The 20,909-nt window shown below is 44.9% G+C and overlaps 1 protein-coding gene across 2 annotated transcripts in view; it reads left to right on the top strand.

Moving 5' to 3' along the window:
- The first annotated feature begins 3,230 nt into the window (after nucleotides 1-3,230).
- Nucleotides 3,231-20,909, top strand: part of CRIM1 (cysteine rich transmembrane BMP regulator 1) — a 194,278-nt gene continuing 176,599 nt past the window's right edge. Inside the window, exons 1-2 of one of the 2 annotated variants that reach the window (XM_075089306.1) lie at nucleotides 3,231-3,976; nucleotides 17,313-17,486. In XM_075089306.1, coding sequence (XP_074945407.1) covers nucleotides 3,625-3,976; nucleotides 17,313-17,486 — 526 coding nt within the window. In that variant the 5' untranslated portion in view covers nucleotides 3,231-3,624. The remainder of the gene's footprint in view (nucleotides 3,977-17,312; nucleotides 17,487-20,909) is intronic. The other variant, XM_075089307.1, reaches the window with a different exon arrangement.

Genomic DNA, 20,909 nt, shown 5'->3' with positions numbered 1-20,909 from the left:
GCCCTACAACATTCTTATCTAAGCCGCCCGTAGCTTTCCTCTTCATCTGTTTTTGTACTGCTTCTAGCGCTTCTTTGTTCGTTCCCACACAGGCAAACAGGCACAGTAGGTCCAATGAATTCTTTGTGCATTGAGTATACTGCACATCAGTACAGTACATGACTGGTAGGTCTGGCATGTCTGGGAAATATTGAACCGCCTGTGCATGCAATCCAACATGTCTGGGATTTCCATGCTGGCTATGTTCACAAGTCCTGGAAAAATACCTACATATTTTTCATAGACCAGTTCATTTTTCCACATGAAGGGATTAATACACTGTAATCAGCTCACTTTTCATCTTTCGATAAACTAAGCTTATTGAATTCAAGCCTCTGATTGTGTATTGCATTGTGCAGCATCCTCTCTAGCACTGAAATCACTTTCGTGACTCCACTCTGCACAATCTCGGGTTTGTGAACAGTGTTTTAAAAATACAGCTGCAGGAACTGTACGCCTCATTTAAAAAGCAATCTCAGCGATGCTATACATAGAAGGTAAAACTCCTTCACGCGCCTCGTCAGTAAAAGACATGACCAAAAGGCAGTGTTTCCAGTTCGTAGGAAACGGTATGTTTTTACAAACTGCTCTCATCCAAATCACAGTGGGTTTTTTGGTGGAAACTTCTGGTGAATCAAAAGTACTCTGACCCCTGCAGGTGCTTCGGCAAACTAACACGAGAGGGCTGAGGCTGAGGCAAGAACCCGCATTTTTGAGGAAACAGCGCAAAACTTCTTGCTGGGTGTGTTGCTGCACCCGGGAGTATCTTCCATTTGCCGTAACATTCAGAGTTTGAGTGCTTGTCTAATGTGACCTTCAGGGTGCTTTCCTGACTTACTGCTTTCCACATGTTTTTGGTTGTTCTCAGACGCATGCATCAGGTTTGTTTATATCAAAACACAGTGCCTTCAACGAGATCAGCTTGCCATTTACTTTCCAGCCCTATTAAAAAATGTAGCGCAGTATGAGTTCAAATACTGATGCCCAGTAAATGGCTGCTTCTCATTGTCCGTTTGCTGTTGAGGTATGCCAGCTGAGTGGCCCTAATCCAGGTGATATATGCTGTATTGACAGTGTTTTATCACAATAATGACATTTCACTGAAAAACAAACCAATGCCTTGCAAACTATTGGGGCTAATTAAAACATTTGTTGCTCTTGAAAAATAATCTTCTACAATTTAGTTTAAGTTCTGAATAGATCAGAATATAGTCAGCCATTCTGATATTATAAAAACAGCATTATATTTAATAATAGGCAAATATGGTAAATGCTTTCTTTTAGACAAATATGAAAATGCTTTATTTTTCAGCATCATGTTACACAGCTGTACTGTTTCCATTAGTAATGGGCCTACGCTACTAATTGGAACCTTTGCTACCAGTAAGCGTTCAGGCTGGAGTGAACGACAATGAATTAAAGTGCTTTTTAAGACACACCAAAAAGATACGCTACTGCTGACAAAACTTTACGCTGTAGTTTCTTCTGTTACTGGTAGCAACTTGTCCTTTGCCTTGCCAATGGGGAGTTTTGCCCTTGCATAGCAGCTCCTCCGTTGACAGGAGAACTGGTTCCTTCTGCTAAAGCGGACGAGCGTGTGGGACTGGAGAGGCTGTAGGAGCCATACCTTGGCACTCGCCGTAATAACCCATATTAAGTTTCCAGAACCTCTCTCCTAAAATTCCCCACATCGCTGGCACCGGTACGCGCAACCCAAGACTTTCCAGGCTCAGCACCGTGCAGCTGACACAACCCCACCTGCCGAGTGAATGACTTCATTCCCTCGATCGCCGCAGCTTCGGGCATGTCGGGCAGCCGAGTGCGCTGCTCCCGGGGCCGCCTTCGCACGCCGGGCACGGCGCGACACGGCAGCGGCGGGTCCTGCCCTTCGGTTACACCGAGGCGCTGCCCTTGCGAAGGCAACCACCTCCCGTTTCCCTGCCGCCTCTCCTGCGGTTACCGAGCGCAGACGAGACAGCGATCTGCCTTTCGGCAGCCCCGTTCACGTTGCTTTCCCTGCGGTCCCTCCGTCCCGGCTCGGGGCGGGCAGCTCCCTCCGGCCGCACTCCGCCGGAGCGAGCGGGGCGCCGAGCGAGCCTCCCGCCGGCCCTCCGGGGGCGCCGCCGGGCGGCGCCCAGTCCCGGCCCCGGCCCCGGCCGCCGGGCCCAGCGCGGCAGCGCCGCCGCAACCGCACCTCCCGCCGCGGCCGCCGCCTTCCCTTCGCTTCCCCGCCCCGGCCGCGCTTCCCGCCGCACCGGCTGCCGGCGGGGCCGCGGCTGCCCGCCCCGTGCCGCGCCGCTCCCGAGGCACGCCAGCCGGCTCGGGGCAGCGGCGGCAGCCGCTTGGCGGAGAGACCAGCCGGTGGCCGCCGCCGCCTCCCGTCCGTGCGCTAGCGGAGACCACCGGGGCCGGTCTCGGGCGCCGAGGTCCCCGGGCGAGCCGCGGCACCTCCGCTTGTTTACGAGCGGGCTGAGGGGCGGCCCGGGACAGCGCTCCGCCGCTACAGCGCGGTGGCAGCCCTGCGGTGCAACGGCGCAACCCCCCCCTCCCGCCCCGGCGGAGCGGGTCAGTCGCGGCCCCGCACCCGCGGGGCACCCGGTCGGGGGCCCGGCTGCGGGAACGGGACGGGCGGGGAGCCGGCGGCTCTTCCCACCGTGGCGCAGAGGCTGTGGGGGCGCTGAGCCGCCCCCCGTCCCGGCGCCCCGCGCCCCTTGGGGCGGGGGGGGGAGGGCAGGCGGAGGAAAAGGAGAAGGCTCTCGCCGCCGCGGCCGGGGACGCAAGACCCCTTTGGCGACTCCCCCGCCGTCGCCCTGCGGTGGCTGCGCCCCTCGTGGGGCCCTCTGTCTCCCCACCCTCGGCGTCCCCCGCAGGCAGAGGTGTCCCCCGGGGCCGCCAACGGGGCCGTCCCCGGTGTCTGGCGCCGCCGCCTCGCTCCGCTCGGACCCCGGGCGGGGGAGGGGAGGGGCGGGGGGAGGCGGCGGCGGCGGCCGCCGTGGGGCCCAGGCTGCGCCTCGCCTCCACTGCGTCTCTCCCCAGGCTCAGGATCTGAGGCTACGGGGGGGGGGGGGGGGGGGGAGGCGGGAGCAGGAGAGGGAGGGGCCAGCCTGCGCGGCATCCAATGGGAAGGCGTAAGCGGGCAGTCGGGGCGGGGCGAAGGCGGTCACCGCCCAATGGGGGAAGGGCAGAGGGCGCACTCGGAGCGGGGCGAGTCGCAGGCAGCAGGCGAGTCGGGACTCGGGCAGCGAGCGGGGCAGAGCCAGTCACCGCCGCCGCCTCGCCCGGGGGCTCGTTCGCTCGCAGCGCGGGGCGCCGCGCCGCCGGTGTGAACGGTGCCGTGGGACCCGGGGCCGGCGGGCGAGGGACGAGGGACTGACGGACGCCGCTTCCCGGAGGGGGCAGCGGGCGGAGCCGCCGCCGCTCGGAGGAGAAGTTTGGCTGAAGCGGCCGCCGCCGCGAGAGGAAACTTTCCTCGGGGGGCCGGAGGCGGGGGCGGCGGGAAGGAGCTGCAGCACGCTGGGGTCCGCCGCCCGGCGAGGGGGCTCCCGAGAGGCTCCCCCCGGCCCAGGCCGGGCTGCGGCGGCCGGGATGTACCTGGCAGCGGTCTCGGCGGGGAGGAGGCGCCCGGGCGGGGACGGCGGCTGGCACCTGGCGGCGGCGGGGTGGCTGTTGCTGCTGGCCCTGCTGCTGGGCGAGTCGGGGACGCGGGCTCTCGTCTGCTTACCCTGCGACGAGTCGAAATGCGAAGAGCCGAAGAGCTGCCCTGGTAGCATCGTGCTGGGGATCTGCGGCTGCTGCTTCATGTGCGCTCGGCAACGCAACGAGAGCTGCGGGGGTGTCTACGGGTTGCACGGAGCTTGCGACCGGGGCTTGCGCTGTGTCATCCGGCCGCCGCTCAACGGGGACTCCATCACCGAGTACGAAGTGGGCGTCTGCGAAGGTGAGAGGCGGCGGGACACCATCCATCTCTCCCTGCCTCCCCCGGGGTGGGGGTACCGCCGGGCGGCGGGGCGGGAAGGCGGGTGCCGTAGGTGCCGGGGCGCCCTCCTTCCAGCCCCGCCGCCCGTCTGCCTCATCTGCGAGCGTGTCTTCTAAGCTTTCCTCCCCAAACCCCCCTACTTAAAAGTTTTACCCTTCATTTTCTTAGCCTAAACTTTCAGCCTCTTCCACTTCTCACTTTCCGTAGCGCTTAGCTGTTTTGCTAATAGCTGATGTCAACGACCGGTGCCCAACTAAAATTCCTCGATAAAGGGCTTGGGAAGGGCTTGGCAGATGGAAATCGGGGGAGGTCAGTCGTGCACACATGATGCCTGTTCCGGATTCCCTCCTCTGTAAGGAAACACAAAGACTGATCATCTGTTGTAAAGTTTCCCTTCCTGTTCCTGTCACTTAATATCTCCCCGCCTGTCCGCCTCGGTATATGATGATAAGGGATGTCGCTTTCCCTGCTGGAGCATCCGGGGGGAGGGAGAAATCCCCACGGCAGAACTCCTCTCGAAGTCACTCCTGCTTCCTGCCGGCTGCTTGTGAGGTGATGAATTGGTACGAAATGCGAGAGAATTTCACCCCACCCCACCCCCTTCACATTTTGTATCTGTGAGAGTCTCTCAGATTAATTATATATATAGTTTAACAAAAAAACAAAGACAAATTTTTAGTCTCTTCTTGTCTTCTTCCTCCAGCTCTCATTTTCCCCCAAGTTGAGGGAAAACATGGCGCTGTAAAGAGATTACAAATAACCAGTAGTTTGGGATATGTATAAATGTATGTGAGACTCGGAGCGGGAGCTTCGACAATTCTGGAAAAGGAGAGGGAGGCGGTCTCCTCTCGGCGGGTAGAGGGCAGTAGAAAGTCCGGAGAGCTGGTGAGGCAGCATCTGTCCAAAAAAAAAAAAAAGGAAAAACAAAACCCCTGCCATCCATAAAACGTTGTATTTAAAATGATGCACTGTTTTGAGAGAGCTAAAACTGGTAAATGTCAGTGGGCAGCTGACCTTCGTCCTGGTGCTCATTATTAGTTTGCAACTTCAGTTGCCTCCCTTACAAATAAATTGCAGAGTGGGGCAGCATGTCCTGCCTGTACTAGAACCAATGCCACCAGCCTCTGCGGTTGTTCCTTGGGTAGGAGCAGCGCCAGGGTTAAAAGCTCTGTTGTTTAGAACCATTTTTAATTGTTTAACTACTTCTCAAGACCTTGGTTGAGACCGTGTTGCTGAATATGTACATTGCTGTAGTCTCTCCTTCTTGTTATTATTTTTAAGTTGTATTGGGAAAGTTTCTTAAAGAGAAAAGGTACTTTTTAAACCTACCTGGTTTTGGATGAGTTTCTCTTTTTGTGTGTTTTCAAGTAAAAGCTGGGCTTAAACAGCTTCCCCCCAACCGCCGTTGGTTAAAGGAACTAAAAGCCTGCAGTCATTAAATGCTTTAACGTTCCACCTCCCTTACTGTATCGCAGTACGGATGTCTCTGGCAGTTTAGGAGCATTTCATTCCTTTGAAGTGATGCAATCTGTACGTTGCTGTAGTTCAACTCGTAACACGTCCCATCTACTGTTGAAAATAGTATGAAGCATTTGTTGGCAAGATTGCATTTCAATTAGTGTTGTGGTTAGGAACTAGTTCCAGCTGTCCCTATAGGAGTAGTCAGGGAGATAACTTATCTATTTAATTTTCATTCTCGTAAATGAAAAGCAAGTGAGCTGAACTGTCAGCCTAATAAATAGTCCTGGAATACCTATTACTGAATTGTCAGGGAACTGCCTCATTCTAAGCAACAGAAGTAACGTGTTGTTCTTCATGGTGCCTGTTGTGCACGAGGGGTGGCAGCAAGGAAAAAAGGGGACTTAATGTACTACCTCTGATCATGAAAATGAGGTTGATTAGCTCTATTTTTTTTGACCGTGGTAACCTAAGGTTGTGCAATTTACAGACACACGTGCAGCAGGCTAGGCTGGTGATGCCTGATGTTTGAGTAGTACTAAGCCATGCCTTTATCCATTAACGGAATAAAGGCTCCTTTTTTTTTTCTAATCCTGTCTACTGGGAGTGTAAACCCTTTCCTACCCCAGTTCAGGGGAGGGGAAATGGAAGTGACAGAATAGAAATTGTGAACAGAAATTGATGTTTTTACTCTCCTTCCTGTCTCTAGCCTTTTCTTTCACTGCAATTTTTTACACTGAAATGACCCCTACTGGCTACTGTTATAAGCATATTTTTTTAATCACTCTGAAGCCTCAGCAGTGTCTTATGTCCGAGTACCAACACATACTAGGCTAGAGAAAATGTTAAGAGCTGGAATTGCAGCAGGTAAAAATCCTTGTTTGTTCACTTATGTAGAGTGCATTAAATACTAAAACTTGTTAACCCTGTAACACTTGAGGGAGAAGTCTCTGTGGCATCTGTCACTGGTAGAGTCTCTTTCTGAAACTAGAAACGGAGTAGTCTTCATTTAAACCAGTGTTTACTAATGAAATCTGTTGCTGATTCTGGGTTCTTTTCTTTATCCTTCTAAAACCTGAAGGAAGGCCTCATTCATCTTGCCACCTTAACTATTCACATCTTTTTGCAGTTCTAAGGCTTCATTTGTGGCATTAGCCTGAAGTATGTGAATGCCCTTCCTGAATGGAGTTGTATTCTTGGTAAAGAATAATTCTGAGGTCACCTTCCCTGGGCAGGTGGGTACTTCTCCTGAAGAGCAACCTTGAGAGTTTAAACACTTCCAGCCTCTCTGTTGGCTTTACAGGGATGCTGCTGGGTTGATGCAGCGAGGTGTCGAGAGCCTACAGCCCCTTCCAGACACTTTTAGCACTCAGAAATGTTGAGCTCAAATGAGGGACTGCACTTGCTTTCTGCCTTTGAAGGTAGACCTAGAGCCACCCCCTAATTAGACTGCAGTTGTCCAGAATCACGTTAGCCATGGCTTCTGCAGCAGTCCAGCTGGGCAGGGCTGCTGCCTTCTGGGGAATTGGAAAAGCTCTGCCAGAGAAGTCCTGTTACTCTGTGAAGGTATTTGTTTTGATGTTTCTTGCCTTTGTTTCAACACTTCCCCAATTTCTGGTGCTTTTAGATGAAGAAGCCTTGATTGCTTTGCTAAACTCTTCTAAGGCACAACATTATTATGTCAAATAATGCTGAAAATGAGCTGATAGTATTTTAAACTGTTTAGTGGAAACATAATATGTACTTGAAATATACTTGATATATACTTGAAATGCAAAGTTAATGAAACTGCTAGTTCTACTGTGTCCTTAGGTTCCTTTAAGAATATACTTCAATTGAGTTAGCCTCTGGGTAGCCATTGCAATAAGGTAATTCTGCTCCAGTAGCTTACCAATGGCATGTACTACTTTGGGGTTTTTGTTTTGTTTTTGGTGGGCCTGGGTTTTTTGTGGTGGTGGTGGGGTTACAGTTATTGCTGTATTCTTTTTGCATACTGCAGCTAATATAAGGCTTGCCTTGAATACCTGAGGCTTGTCTGCCTAGTGCATAGCTTCTGATCCAGGGTTCCCTTGGGACAGGGAGAAAGCTGCTGCAGCGGATTTTAGGCAAGTATCTGGAAGTATGTGGGCTAATCCTTTAGGACAGTGGTAGAAGCTTGCCCTACTGTGGCTAGTCCTAGTTTCTTCTACTGAACTGCAGCTTTTTGGGAGCTTGGAATGTTACTGTCTGTCTGACTTTGTGTTGGGGCAAATGGGGAGAGCTTGGGTGTTCACCCCTCATCACACACACGTTTAAGCCTCCTGTGAGCTAACTGTCCTCCCCTAGAAACCTGTAACAGAGTATGATATGCGAGGACACAGTATACTGTATGTAACCAAAGCACAGTGAAACGAGCTGATGGGAAGAAATGAAATTTTTCAATTAGCTTTTTTTTTTTTGTCCTCAAAACTGTGAGGAGAAGAGCTAAGGTCTCTTCTTGTCCAGGCATTAGTTTGTACCTATGCTAATGGAGTTGTCCTCTGCATTTCTGAATTAAGAACAGCTTCTTACAGGCTTACCAGTATTTTTATCACAAGTAGTGCTGCTGCTTGTAACTTTTGTAGCTAGTACCCTTGGGAGAACCTTGTTTTCAGCTGTGTTTGGCCCTGCACTCTGTATCTAATGGGTCAATGGACCCTAAGACTGGAATGGGATGCTTTGTCTCCAGGCGGACTTCTATACAACATGCTTGGCTTCTTGCCTGTGATGCAGACCAGACCCCTAAAGATCGGGCAGTATTTTGCTTTGCGTACGAGCTACTGAAGTTCAAGTGATTTAGAAGCTGCATGTAGGTAAGCTGGTTGTTTATACCTGTTTGACTGGAACAGTGCTGCCCAGGTTTCTTAACTTACTGTTTTTCTTACTCTATGTAGTGAATGGCTGGGGAGATGTCCAAATAGTTCTGATGTCCGTGTGTTGTGCGTGTGTACAGAGAACTTCCTCCACTAACATCAAGTGTTAGAACTGATGATCTAGCTGGGGACTTAATACTAATTAAGTGGTGCACCAAATGATTGTTGGCATGAAGACAGTCAAAATACTTGGTTCAAAGACTGTCAGGAATCCAGACTATCGGGGAAGAAAATGAAAAAATTATTCATGGTGTCAAAAAAACCCACCTGAACTTGTGAAACTGAAATGAGAAGTGATCCTTTGATGGCGAGTGTTCAGTTTTTGATATGCTAGTCTTGACCATATGTAACGTCCCCCTTCCCCCAACCCCAGGAAACGCTTGCTAGGCACACGCTGACTTCTTACACATAGGCTGGATAATTTGTAAGCTATTTCTACTCTGACTTATGTCAATGCTGAAATCTCAACATCAGTAAAAGCATGTAACTTGGAGTGTGACATGGAATCTGAATTAGATCAGGTGCTTATTTGACTTGGAAATAGTTTTCTTTCTGTCTCTGAGCATCATGTTTCGATTTTAGAAATCACTTGGTTCCAATATTTCAACAAAAAAGAACTTAAAGTCCAGCAGTTATGAGGGGGGGTATTGATGCAGGAGTTTATAGGTTTTTGCTGTTGTGGTTAAACAGTTAGTTTAAAACTAGCAATCTTACTTGTGGATAGGCTGAATGACTTCCTCTTAACAGAGGTTGAGATTTGTACTCTTTTTTTTTTATACCACTTGATCTCACATGACTGTATGCCAAGCATCCTCTGCTGATGTGAATTTTTCCCTGTAGAAAATGGTTATTTCATCAGCTTCCCCCAAATCATCCTGCTTTTAAAGATTTTTTTTTTTTTTCTTAAACTACCTTCAAACTTGTCACTAATTTCTGCACCCCTAGGCATGTTTGCTGTTTGAGATACCCTCCAGCTGATTCAAGCATACTTGCATAATTTAACTTCTTGCATAGTACTTAGTCAACCAAAATGTCATTTGAATGACAGGCATATTATGCAATGATTAATCTGTTAATATGGTTCAAAAATGCCTTTCTCGTCCTATCCTTCCTTTGCACCCCCCTCAAGGATTCCTCATCTCCATGAGTAAAGTTCATAGCATCTTGCAAACAGGACCAAATATTTATTTATTTTAATGGATTAACTACTTTGTAGAAGGGAACTATTAGATGTCTCTTGTGACTTGTAAACTGCTTTCATTTGCAAATGTGTTTAATCTACAGGGAATGTAAACTTGAAAACGGTGAATTCAGGGTTTTGCCTGAGACTTCAGGTGACACAAGTTGTGTAGTCTGACAATATTATGTTTTAACTATGCCTTCTGGTATGGAGGCATGCAATTTGGAAAATGACTGATACTGACATAAAAAGCTTATGTGTATGGAGAAACCAATATAAACTAAGATGGGAAGATAACTTTGTATAAAGGCTATCTAGATTAAATTCCACATACGCACACAGATTAGAAGATGGTCCCTGAGGGAGCTCTAGTCTAAACAGACTAGTTTGGCCATGTTTGGAGGAAGTAAGCCCTTAGTAATGTATTGAGAGGAATGGAAGCGGCTCACACCTTTACCAGAGGCAATATTTGGTCCCCAGCAGCTTTCACTGGGTATACTGGGTACTTAACTTCAGAATCTGCAAATCATATTAACACCTTGTGGGTCATGAGTGTGCAGGTCTTTCAACAAGAAAACACAGGAGAGTATGGGGGTTGTAGACAGGAGGAAAAGCACTGGCTTACACGTATGCACCCATTTTCATGTTCTCACGCCCAAAACTTTTAGCCTTATATAGCCAGCTACCTTGATGCTGATAGGTATCAAGTGGTTTTGGTTTTTTAATTAATGAAAAGTCTAGCAAGTGTAATGTTTATGAATCTGAGAGAGCCCATTCTGTTTGGTCACTTATCCTTGAAACAAATTAAACTTCAGAGTTTTGCCACAGCCTGTGTTGTGCTCTGTTCAGAATTTTTTACAGAAGGGCTGGATGTATGCATGTGGAGGTGCTTCCTCCCCTCACTGATGGCCTGTGATGAAAAGCTGGGCTTGTACTGTTAATGGTATTACATGTGCTAACATAACGTGTGCTGCTTTGATAATAGAAAGACTCAAGTTGATGTCTATCTCTTAAGTTATGTTTTAGAAAAGGGAAAAAGCGTTGATGCTAATTCTATACCCAGTGTATGTAGAGTTTTTCCTGTAGCCTTCTGTGACTAAGAAATGGGGTGTAATTCCTCTGAAACATCCTATAATTCTGGTGTTCAGTGATGCTGCGTTAATGATTTCGGGGGGAAAAGTGGCAAAAGGTTTAGGATATCAGGTTTCTTCTAATTGTGTGGACTGTTCTTGGTATAAGTTGCTTTATTCATAGCCCTGTTCCAGAATTTGTCATATGTAAAACTTTTCCTACTCCTGTCAGCCTGCTTCTGCTGAGCAGCTTCAGCAGGCTGCCAGCCAGCTGCTTGTTTGCAGTGAAGCTGATGCATGCTGCTGTACGTGAAGGCTTCTGAAGCATGTGGGTACGCTGTGCAACTTGGGGAAAAAAAAATTGGAATTTTAGCCTCCTCTGGAAAATTGGTACAAAGGTTTGGACCTTTCCTGAGTCTTTAGCATTTTTTTAAGTGTTTTCTAGAGCTAGAGGTAAAAATCTGGTAGGGCGGCTGAAATGCTGTGGTCCATGCTCATTCTAATCAGGGGAGTACTGGCAGAGGCTGTGTCTGACCAATCAAACCCTGGGACGCTGTAATATTTCCAGTCAACTATTTATAAACAAGACGTTGTTGTGGTCATAAGACTAAAATAAGTTATTGACAAGTCTCTTTTCAGGTGTTTAATTGTCTTGGGGTCAGACTTCAAAACTCAATTTGTCACTCCAGACCATCTTTGGGACAGAAGGCTATTGGAAATATTGTTCAGTCTTGTTGGGGGGGACCCTAACTGTGAGTCTTAAACAACAAACAAAAAAAAGGCAAAACAAAATAACCCCACCACCCAAAAAAACCCTTTTTTTAAAAAAAAGGGGGGGGTTGTACCTAGAGAACTGAAATATTGCAGAAAGTGTGGGCAACAGAAACTTTAAAACTTGAAACAGTTGTCCATGTCACATGCTTCACTTAATGCTTTCATTTCTCTCCTTGCTTTCCCCGGCTTCTTTGGAGTTTCTGATAATTGAGTGGAAAGCTGGTTTGTTTAAATACTTTCTGCATTCCTTAGTATGAAATAACTGCTTTGAGATACATGCAGAGCTGCTGCAGTAGATCTTTCTCGCTGTATTGGGGATTTGATCACCTGAGATACATGCTTTTCTTTGAATAAGATAAAGCAGGCAGTCAGATTTGAGACAAGCCTTACATGTACGGTTTTCCTGAGGCACCTAAATATGGTTTTGCTTTCTAGCTGTGACTAGAAATTTTATCAGGAGGCTGCAAAGCACTTTTGTACTGATGTGCATTCCACATGAAGATTTGATTTTGGAAAGTGGACCCTTTCAAAAGGTAGAAAAACTGTTTTATCATAACTCTCAGCTGTGTGTCTTACCATAAAAGTTTCTGCCGGCTCTGGTCCCCAATTTATGACTTCACTGAAGGAATAAGTTGTGAGAGGGGAGAGGATTGCAGCCAGTACATGAGCTCAAACTCACTTCAAGGCTAGCCTTCCCTTCTGCTGCTTTTCAAGGTCTAGGGCTGGGTTTCAAGCATTCTTTAGTGATGATTAGTCATTTCTATTGTTCAGCTCCTCCAAAACATGAATTTCCTTTCCATCATTCTTTTTTCCTGTTCAAAGAGAAGCCAAAGCCTATTGGCAAGAAGTATTTCCTTTTTTATTTTTTTTATTATTTTAGAAAGTCTGTAGAATCCTTTCAGAGTCCCATACCATCTTAATGAGTACCACTGATGTGAAAATGCTGTTGTGCACACCAGTATGCTGGTGTGGCAGGGCTCAGACCTTGGGTCTGGTTTGATGGAGAAGCTTCTGAAAGGTCCCCCTGCCTTCCCAGAGGGCAGTACCAACCTCAGTGAGGATCACTTCTGTGTCACTGTGAAACCTGTTCCCTCTCCTCCTTCAAATGCAGGATTTAAAAGGATGCAAGAGTCTGTAAGATGTGACTTTGACTGTTTCGCTTTCAGATCAGTGATGTATTTGATGGTGTCTGCTCTTTAAAGCATGACAGACAGGTTCTCAGGGTGCTGAAAAAGGCACAAATAGCTGAGTAACATGCTGCAGTTAAATGTAAATTATGGGATTTCACTCGGTTCACTCCAGTTATATTTACCCCCTCATCCCTCAACTGTAATTTAAGATTTTTGTGGGTGCAGTGACTGTATATTAGTTTTTAACAGTGATACTTTAGTGACCATTCCAGTATGTTGCTTGCTGGTTTGAGGTGATGCATTATCTTTATAAACAGTGAAGGAAAATAGTGTATGGTTTTCCAAACAATAGCTGATATTCATTAAATGAAATATTCCAGAAAGGAAGAGGAGGGTTGGGGCACAAAAGAGGAAATTCTGTGGCAGGCAGAAGGAATTGAGAACTTGAAGGAAGGGAAAGCAGAAACTTAAGCAAAGGAGGAGTTGTCTCTGAAAAGGTCTTTCCATGTACTTTTTAACTTGCACCTGTTTTGAGACGATCCTTTGCATATGGGGACGATAAATGCAACTATAGCGAGCTACCATCTACTTCAAAAATAAAGTTCCAAGTTAATTTCTCATAGTTGTATGTTTTTATGGAAACAAAAGAAGCTTCACCTGAAGAGCTGATCAGCTTCAAATGCGAGCATCAAGCCTTGCACGCTGTTGTGGTGCTTGTTTTGTGAGTGCTAGTATGTCGGATTTAGCATGGAAGAAGTGATGGAATGCTGCTTACCAGAGACACATTTCTCATGCTTGTTCCCAGACTGGACCTGTTGTTTAAGGACCTCTTGTTCAACTTCTTAATGCCTTAATCCTCTTCCCTACTTTAGATGCATGCTATGACAGGACTTGGGAGTTCAGTAACCCACAGCAGCACTTGAATTGTGAGCAAGCTGAAACATTTGCTTTGCAGAAAGCAAGTGATTATATGAATGATGGAAGAAAATGACAAATGTTTGGAATTAATGTGGTCCTTTCCCTCCCGTGGCTTCCTTATGATATGAAAGCATACATAGAAGAATTAAGAAGTATTATTTCTGAAACTTAACTTTGGTCTGAGTAAATGCAAAAGTACTGTATTGTCTGAGAAGGGAACTTGCCTTAATGAGTTAGAAGAAGTGAGGAACTCTATAGATAGAAATTATTTGAAAGAGTGACTTTGAAGCTATAGTCACTGGCTTGCTGGGAGCATTTGAACAGCTTCTAGGTGTGTGTGAAAAAGGTAGTTGAGTGGCTCTATAACAGTCCACTGTCAACTCAGTCCTGCTAAGAAGAGTGGCCCCTTCCTTTTTTTGCCCCTACTTGATCATGCCAGCAAAATATGATGGCGGAAATTGCAGCTAAACTAAGATCAGTTTGGATGAAAACTAAGTTTGCTTGGGCTGCTCTTCAGCTGGATTCTTTCTAAAAACTTGTGTTGAATGCCTACTTCATTTTTTTTGTATTTAAGTGTCCTAGAAGTCACCTAGTGGGTAGGATGCACATACTAGTGTTTGAGAGGCTCTTGTATTCTTACATTTGGGTTTTGTCAACCCTGCTTACAGGGAAGTAAAGCATTCACAAACTATATCGCAGTTTCTTCCTTCATATTGTCCAGATTTCTGAGAGGTGCATGTGAAAGTGTAGGCTCCTGAAAAGGAAGGCATAGAGGAGGTCAAACAACAAGCAGGAAAACGTTTGTGCTACAGTCTGGAATTGTTCATGAACTCTCCCAGGTCTCCAAATCGCTGGTGTGTAAAAGTTTGGTTTTTGGAGTAATCTGCAGGACATGGTGATTTTGGGAGTAATAGAGGCTAGGTTATATGCTTTACAGAGCCGACACTTTGTTCAAGACATGTTTCCATGATCAGTTGAAATATTGCAGACCTCTGAAGGAACAAGCGTGTTGTACTGGACCATCATTTATCTGCATCAAGCAGAGCACTAGATGCCTTTACATCAGGTAACTAAAGCATTGAATTGAAGTGAGACACTGGATTCATCCCCTTAGCTCATGCGAGTGCTTTCATGTGGCTATACCCTTCATTCCAAGGAATTTTGTTCTGCCTATACTGATGTGAATTCTGAGGGTTTAACCGAAGTGGTAAACCAGTATTCATTTAACAGGAACTTGAACTTCTGGTCATAAAAGGAAAAAATCTGCTAGGAAAAGTAGTCTTAAGTCTGCATGAAAGATCACACAGGACTTTGCATTGATTTACTAAACTCTTTTCTTGTTAAATGTTTGCTCCTTCATTGATGGAAGTCTTGTTTCTAAATTAAATTGTGTGAAAACCAGTCTGGTAAAAGATGTCCAGGCTAGAACTGGATTTGCATTCTTCCTGTCTGAATATGACTTGTGTTCACTCACAGTAATGAAAAATACCTTGTTCAAGACTCGGCATGTTAGATGTATAGTCTGCAGGTATTCCTGAGGCATTCTCTTCTCTTCCATCCTCTTAATGGCTACTGATCTAATTGAGAGGTGTGGCACTGAAGATTTTAGGTGGACCTAGTATTGGGCCGTGCGCTTCCTGTGTACCTTGTTTCCTGCTCCTATCTGAACAGCAATGAGAGGTGGCAGGTGAGATATCAAACACTAATCTGCTCTGGAAATCAGATAATGTTGTGAGTAGTGCCACAGTATGTGGTGCATCTGCATCAGTGGATTCTGCCATGAGTAAAGGATGTCTCGGCTTTCCATGCCAGGTGGATCCCACCTTATGTAGGACGCGCAGCTCTTGTGTAATGGGGCTCTGCTGATGTCTCTGTCAGCCTTGGAAAGATCTACTGTTGAAATACTACAGGGGAAAAACTCACAAATGCTCTGAAATGGTGTGCTGGAAATGCAAGTGTGCTGTCATCGCTGTCTGCGTGCCCCACCTGTCTGCGCTGCGCTGGCCTCAGGAGGCTGGTGGGTAGAGCAGCTCCAGGGAGCTGGGGGCAAGGGTGCGCTGCCACGTGGGCCCCAGGGCAGGCGAAGCTCCTGGCCTGTGCCCAGTGGCAGGGGAGGAGAGCCTGTGTGTTAGAAACGAGGAGCAATTCAAGCCGTTTTCTTAAGATAGTTAAGCAGACTGATCTGGATGAGGCTGTGGTCCCTGCAGTTACAGGATTTGAAACGCTTAAATCTTGGAGCATGCTTAGAGCCCCTTTTGTTCTTGCCATTACGTGGATTACTGCCGCGATTCGTAAAATACAAATTGTCCAGGCTGTATTCCGGTTTCTCAAAAACAGGATGTATTATTGTTCTCCAAATTCTCATGGTTTTGTGGGTTTTTTTTGTTCCCCCTCCCCCCATGCTTGGCCTCCTCATGATGAAAACATCTCAAGCATTACTGAAGCAACATCTTCTCGTGAAAGAATTTTAATAGTTTCTCTTCAGGAAATTCTACACTTCCTTTGACTTCTGTGGATACAGTTGCTGTATGGGGTGATAGGTTAACTTTAATATATAAAAAAAAAAATTACTTCCTGGGGTCAATGAATACTCTTCCTTTGCTATTTTTATGAAGTAGAAGAGCTGTGAGGTCCCTGTGAAGGTTCCCTTCATGTCTAAAATTGACTTTGTTTATTTAGTGCTTTTTGTCAGCAGGGTAATTTGCTGACTTATAACAGAAAGCAAGTGGTTGTACAGGCAGAAACACCTGTGAGAATATCCTGTGACACTTGCTGTAGATCATGTGAAGTACTTAACTGGTAAACAGCCCTTTCCATGTGTGTGTTGGGTTTTTTCCCCAAAAACAGGAAAAAATGCAGGTTAGCAGATATTCTGCATATTTCTGTGAGGAAACAGTACTTACATGTCCACCTCACTATGTCTGTGTGTACATACTGTTATTTACTGTCAGTTTTCAGACTGCAATGAGTGTCAGACTGCTGAATGACAAACAGTTCGCATGTATCTTAAACTTTCAAGTTGGTGGGATGGTGTCCTATGTGCACTTGACCTAAGGAAGCTGAGATTTTACAGGACTGGCAATTCTAGTGGAACTCTGGATCGACTGGATTTTTTGCTTCCTGCAGGGGGGAAAAAAATCATGTTGCATGTAGTCCCCTTCTAAAAGGAAAATGGGCAGTTATACAGTAGGAGTATGAGTTAAACATGTTTTACGGGGCTGATTCAAGAGGAGTAGAATTATGTGAGTGGAAAGACTCATTCCGGCCCAACAATCCCCCAACCCCTTGAGAGCAAGGAGCATGATGTGCTTGAGGAATTTTCCTAGAGTATGGATGGTAATCCAGAAGTGCTGGAAAACTCACTTTTGGTCATACTACAGAATCAAAGGCCTGGCGTCTTGCAGTATTTTTGTAATAGAAAGTTATCTCTGTGGAGTGAATGCTATTTGATGTCTTTTTAATTGGGTTTAAAAATGCTCTCCTTCTGACTCAATTTTGACTTCTATAACAGCTGCAGATTCTGTCCAATGTTCTCACTTCCATGATAAATATAACTTCAAGTATCTGTAAAAGTTATTTCAGATAGAATAGCACTGATTTGTACTACAGCTATGCATTTCCCTGAGACATCATAGTTCTTCATACAGATGGAAATAAACAATGCCAGTAGCTGTAGCAAAATGGGCAATAGAACAGCTGCGAAACATGGTATTTGGCAAATCCCACAGTTCAGGTTAATCCATTATTTTTTTAATCTGTTGTCTTTTGTTAAGCACTATGTTGAACTTGAAGTAAATTGCACCCAACTCCAAAGCAGCTGAATTTATATACTGCAGCCAAAATCCAATAGTGAGTGAGTTTGTTTGTTTATTTTAGATGAAAACTGGGATGATGATCAGCTTCTTGGATTTGAACCGTGCAATGAAAACCTTATAACAGGTTGTAACATAATCAACGGGAAATGCGAATGTGACACCATTCGGACCTGTAATAATCCATTTGAATTTCCAAGCCGGGATACTTGCCTGTCTGCCTTAAAAAGGATTGAAGGTAAGCGCTTGTCTTCAGTAATTCAGATTAGTATTTTTCTGTGGATTTGATTAAAAGCTAGGGTCTAGTTTAATATGTTTTGGGATGACTTGGGTAGTTCCAGATACCTGTGGTCTTGTACTTTTCAGAAGACAGTTGTATGTTCTAAAGGAAGTTAGGACTTTGGTAAGCTTGGCCTTCCAAGTGTGTAGGTTTAAGAACGGAAGAAACTAATACTATTTGAGTGTGTTACGGCATTTGCAGATTTTAGAGACCAAAACCATTCTGTTCAGTTTGTGGTAGCTACCTTTGCGTATCTTTAGCTGTAAAGCCGTGTGGAAGACTCTTTAGATGTATTGATGTGACTGAACCATGAATACACACAGTGGATTTTAATAGCAAAGGCATAATAAGAGGACTAGTTGTTGATTATACTTTTATCTTTTCTTATATGAATGCATGAATTGCTATTTTCTTTGTTTACGTAGTATAGCATTACTTTAGTGCTCATATTTTTCAGTGTCTGTTCCTTTGGTTAGACTTGCATTAGGCCATACGTTTATGCTTCTGCACACATACATGATGGGTTATGTTTGGATTTGTTGGGGGGGCTTTTTTGTTGCTTATGGCTGAACTGGAAATGAGTCGGGTCAAAAATACTCAGCTGGAATTAAATTCCCATGGTGTATTTCTAGGATTGTTTTGAACAGCTGTCAAAGGTTTGATCTCGGGCTCTGTCTATGAAGCTGTAATTACTGTTTATTTTCCAGAGTGTCCAGGAACATACAAAAGCTGATTGGCTTAAAGCAGACTAATTAAGCAGGTTCACACCACTAATGTTTAAAGTCATATTGTAAAAGTAAATGTATTTATAAAGCTACTAACAATATTTAAAGTTACTATCTTTGAGTTAAGGATGTATGATCTGATGTCATCTGTCATTCCTTTTATGATAAGAAAACTTTAAGCTAAGGGCTTTAACTTGTGAGAAAAATGTAGTTGGTGGAAACATGTTCATTTTCATCGGTCATTATGGTGGTCACTAAAGGCATATGAGTGCTTTGTGTGGGTTTTTCTTGTTTTTAGGTCTAGGAAGAGAGGCACAACCTTTGGCCTTTTGTTCGTTGCTGTGGTAGTAGGCAATAGTATATATGGGTTCTTACGTAACTTTTTTTTTTTTTATCCCTTGTGATTAAGTCTACTAGTTCAGCAAGACTCATGATGTATTGTCATGCCAATAGGTGTTTAACTTGTGAAGAAAACCTGCTGTGGGATGCCTTTTTGTTTTTTGCAGGCTTGGAAGAAATGGACTTAGTTTGTGGAAAGGCATAGCTAAAGCAAGTTGATTCTTTGATTAGCTTGCCTTCAGCAACCTCCTGTTTTGGCTAAATTCCCGTTTTAAAAAAATAGCATTTTGAGCTTAGTCATGAGGTAACAATATTCTACATGTAAACTGTCCGGTATGACAGCAGTGGTGCAGTTTTTCAGAGGTGTAATTTTCTTCTTTGTTTGTTGATGACTTATTTTGGGAAGTGGGGCTGGTATTCTTCCAAAGCCTCAGACTATAGGGCACCAGTAGAAGAGTTTAGGACCTGTTGATTTTTAATCCTTCACAGATAGGAAGGATAGTTGATGCAAGTGATGAAACAATGGTACCTTTAAATACCAGAAATCTGGCAGTTATACCTTGAGCGTTAATTAACAGTCTAGCTTTTACTCATAAGAACGCGAATTTGCATTTGCATCCTCAGACTATCAAACCCTACCACTGGGGAGTGTTTGAACTTAAATCCAACCACATTTCCTATTAGAAAAGCAGAAGTCATAGCATAGCTTTGATTTGTCTGCATTTGACAGCTGTAGTCAGTCAAATCTGCCTACTGTGCTTTGCACTGTAAATGCTTATTCCTTCTTTCTCTAACTAGGATTGGGAATTGAACGGTAACTGCTTATGGAGGTTGTTTCTTTAAATGCATAACTTCTTGTTTTGGTAATTAAAATGTATGCTTCATCCTGTACCTAAGCTAATGGAAAAGAATAACTTCTTTCCCCTTATGCTTGCCAAATCCCTCTTTGGTAAGCAAGCCAAGTCTCTAGGTAAAATAGGATAGACACTTTGGTGTATCTGAGCCAATATTTGCTGTTTGAGTATTTCAGACTTTCAAAGTTTATAATCTAAAAGTTGAATTTATCCCTTTGGAAGGTCCACCTGAAAAATGGCTTAGGTAATATCCAAACCAGGGCCTCACTGAGTGTGTTAAAATAGAGAAATCTTTTAGTTTCTTCAAGGCAAGCTAACTCTTGTAGTGTCATGTAAAAAGGGGTGATTCATAAGATCCGTTAAATAAGTCTAATATTTTCCTGAAATCCAAAGTACTGCTGTAAACTTCACTCTTTTGGCTTGTCTGTTAAAGATAATAGCAGGAAGATTTGAAACTAGTAATGTAAATCTTGAAATACTCTAATAGAATCTGCTGACATGGAAAGTGGGACCAAGGCAGGGTAGTTCAACTTCCCTTTCCTCACCACACTTGATATGGATAATTACATACACAGTGTAATTGAAAAGATGTAAGTTGAGCACCTGAATGAAGGATACACCATAATTGGAGTGTCTGACAAAAAATTAAAGTGCCATCTAAGCAGCTGCTTCCATGAGTCCTCTACTGTGAGGATACTTACTAGGCAACTGAGAATGTTTTGTGTTGTTCAGTGTGTCACTCTGCAAGATTTTTGTTATGTGTATCATTCATGTGTTGATGAACTTCGATAACACAGCTGAGGCAAGGGAATATACTTAACCCCATCCAGCTGAGGGGAAAATGGGTTAGGTAGCTTCCCTTCTAATTAGGTGATCAGGAAGAGTGAACTCTTCTTTTTTTTTTTTTTTTTTAATTTTGGTAGTACTGTTATTAAAAGCACAGCTGAAATAGATTTTTAACTTTACAGAATATTTGTCAACTAAACCTAGAAAATTAGTAGTATATGATGGCATCTAGATAAGTTCTGGCTCGAGCAATTTCATTAAAGTTGCATAGCTATGACAAGTTATCTCAGGCTTTATAAATTAATTTAACTGAGGACCTGTCTTCCAGTTTCCTGAGCCGTTGAGGCAAGGGTATTACAGAGGCCAGTGGTGCTCGATCAGTGTGGCTTTCTTCTGATTAAAACAAGTTCTGTGGATTTTCCTTTTTTCTCTCGCCCTCCACCCTCATTTTTTGTTGAATTATTTTTGTTGCTTCCTTGAAAGGAGGAGGAAAGGTGTAGTTAGGCTGTCCCAGCCTTACCAAGTATACATAAGTCCATGCATTAGCACCAGAACCTCCTGTGCATAGTGTTAGCTGTAGCTGCCAGCTCTATCAGCCTGTATGGCTCACTGAAAGCTCCCTTTGCCTACAGATGTAGAATCTGTTCCATAAATATGACCTGGCAAACAGCAAGTGT

Source organism: Phalacrocorax aristotelis, chromosome 3 (genome assembly GCF_949628215.1).
Source record: "Phalacrocorax aristotelis chromosome 3, bGulAri2.1, whole genome shotgun sequence".
NCBI lineage: Eukaryota > Metazoa > Chordata > Aves > Suliformes > Phalacrocoracidae > Phalacrocorax > Phalacrocorax aristotelis.
This window is presented reverse-complemented; position numbering and strand designations above follow the sequence as displayed.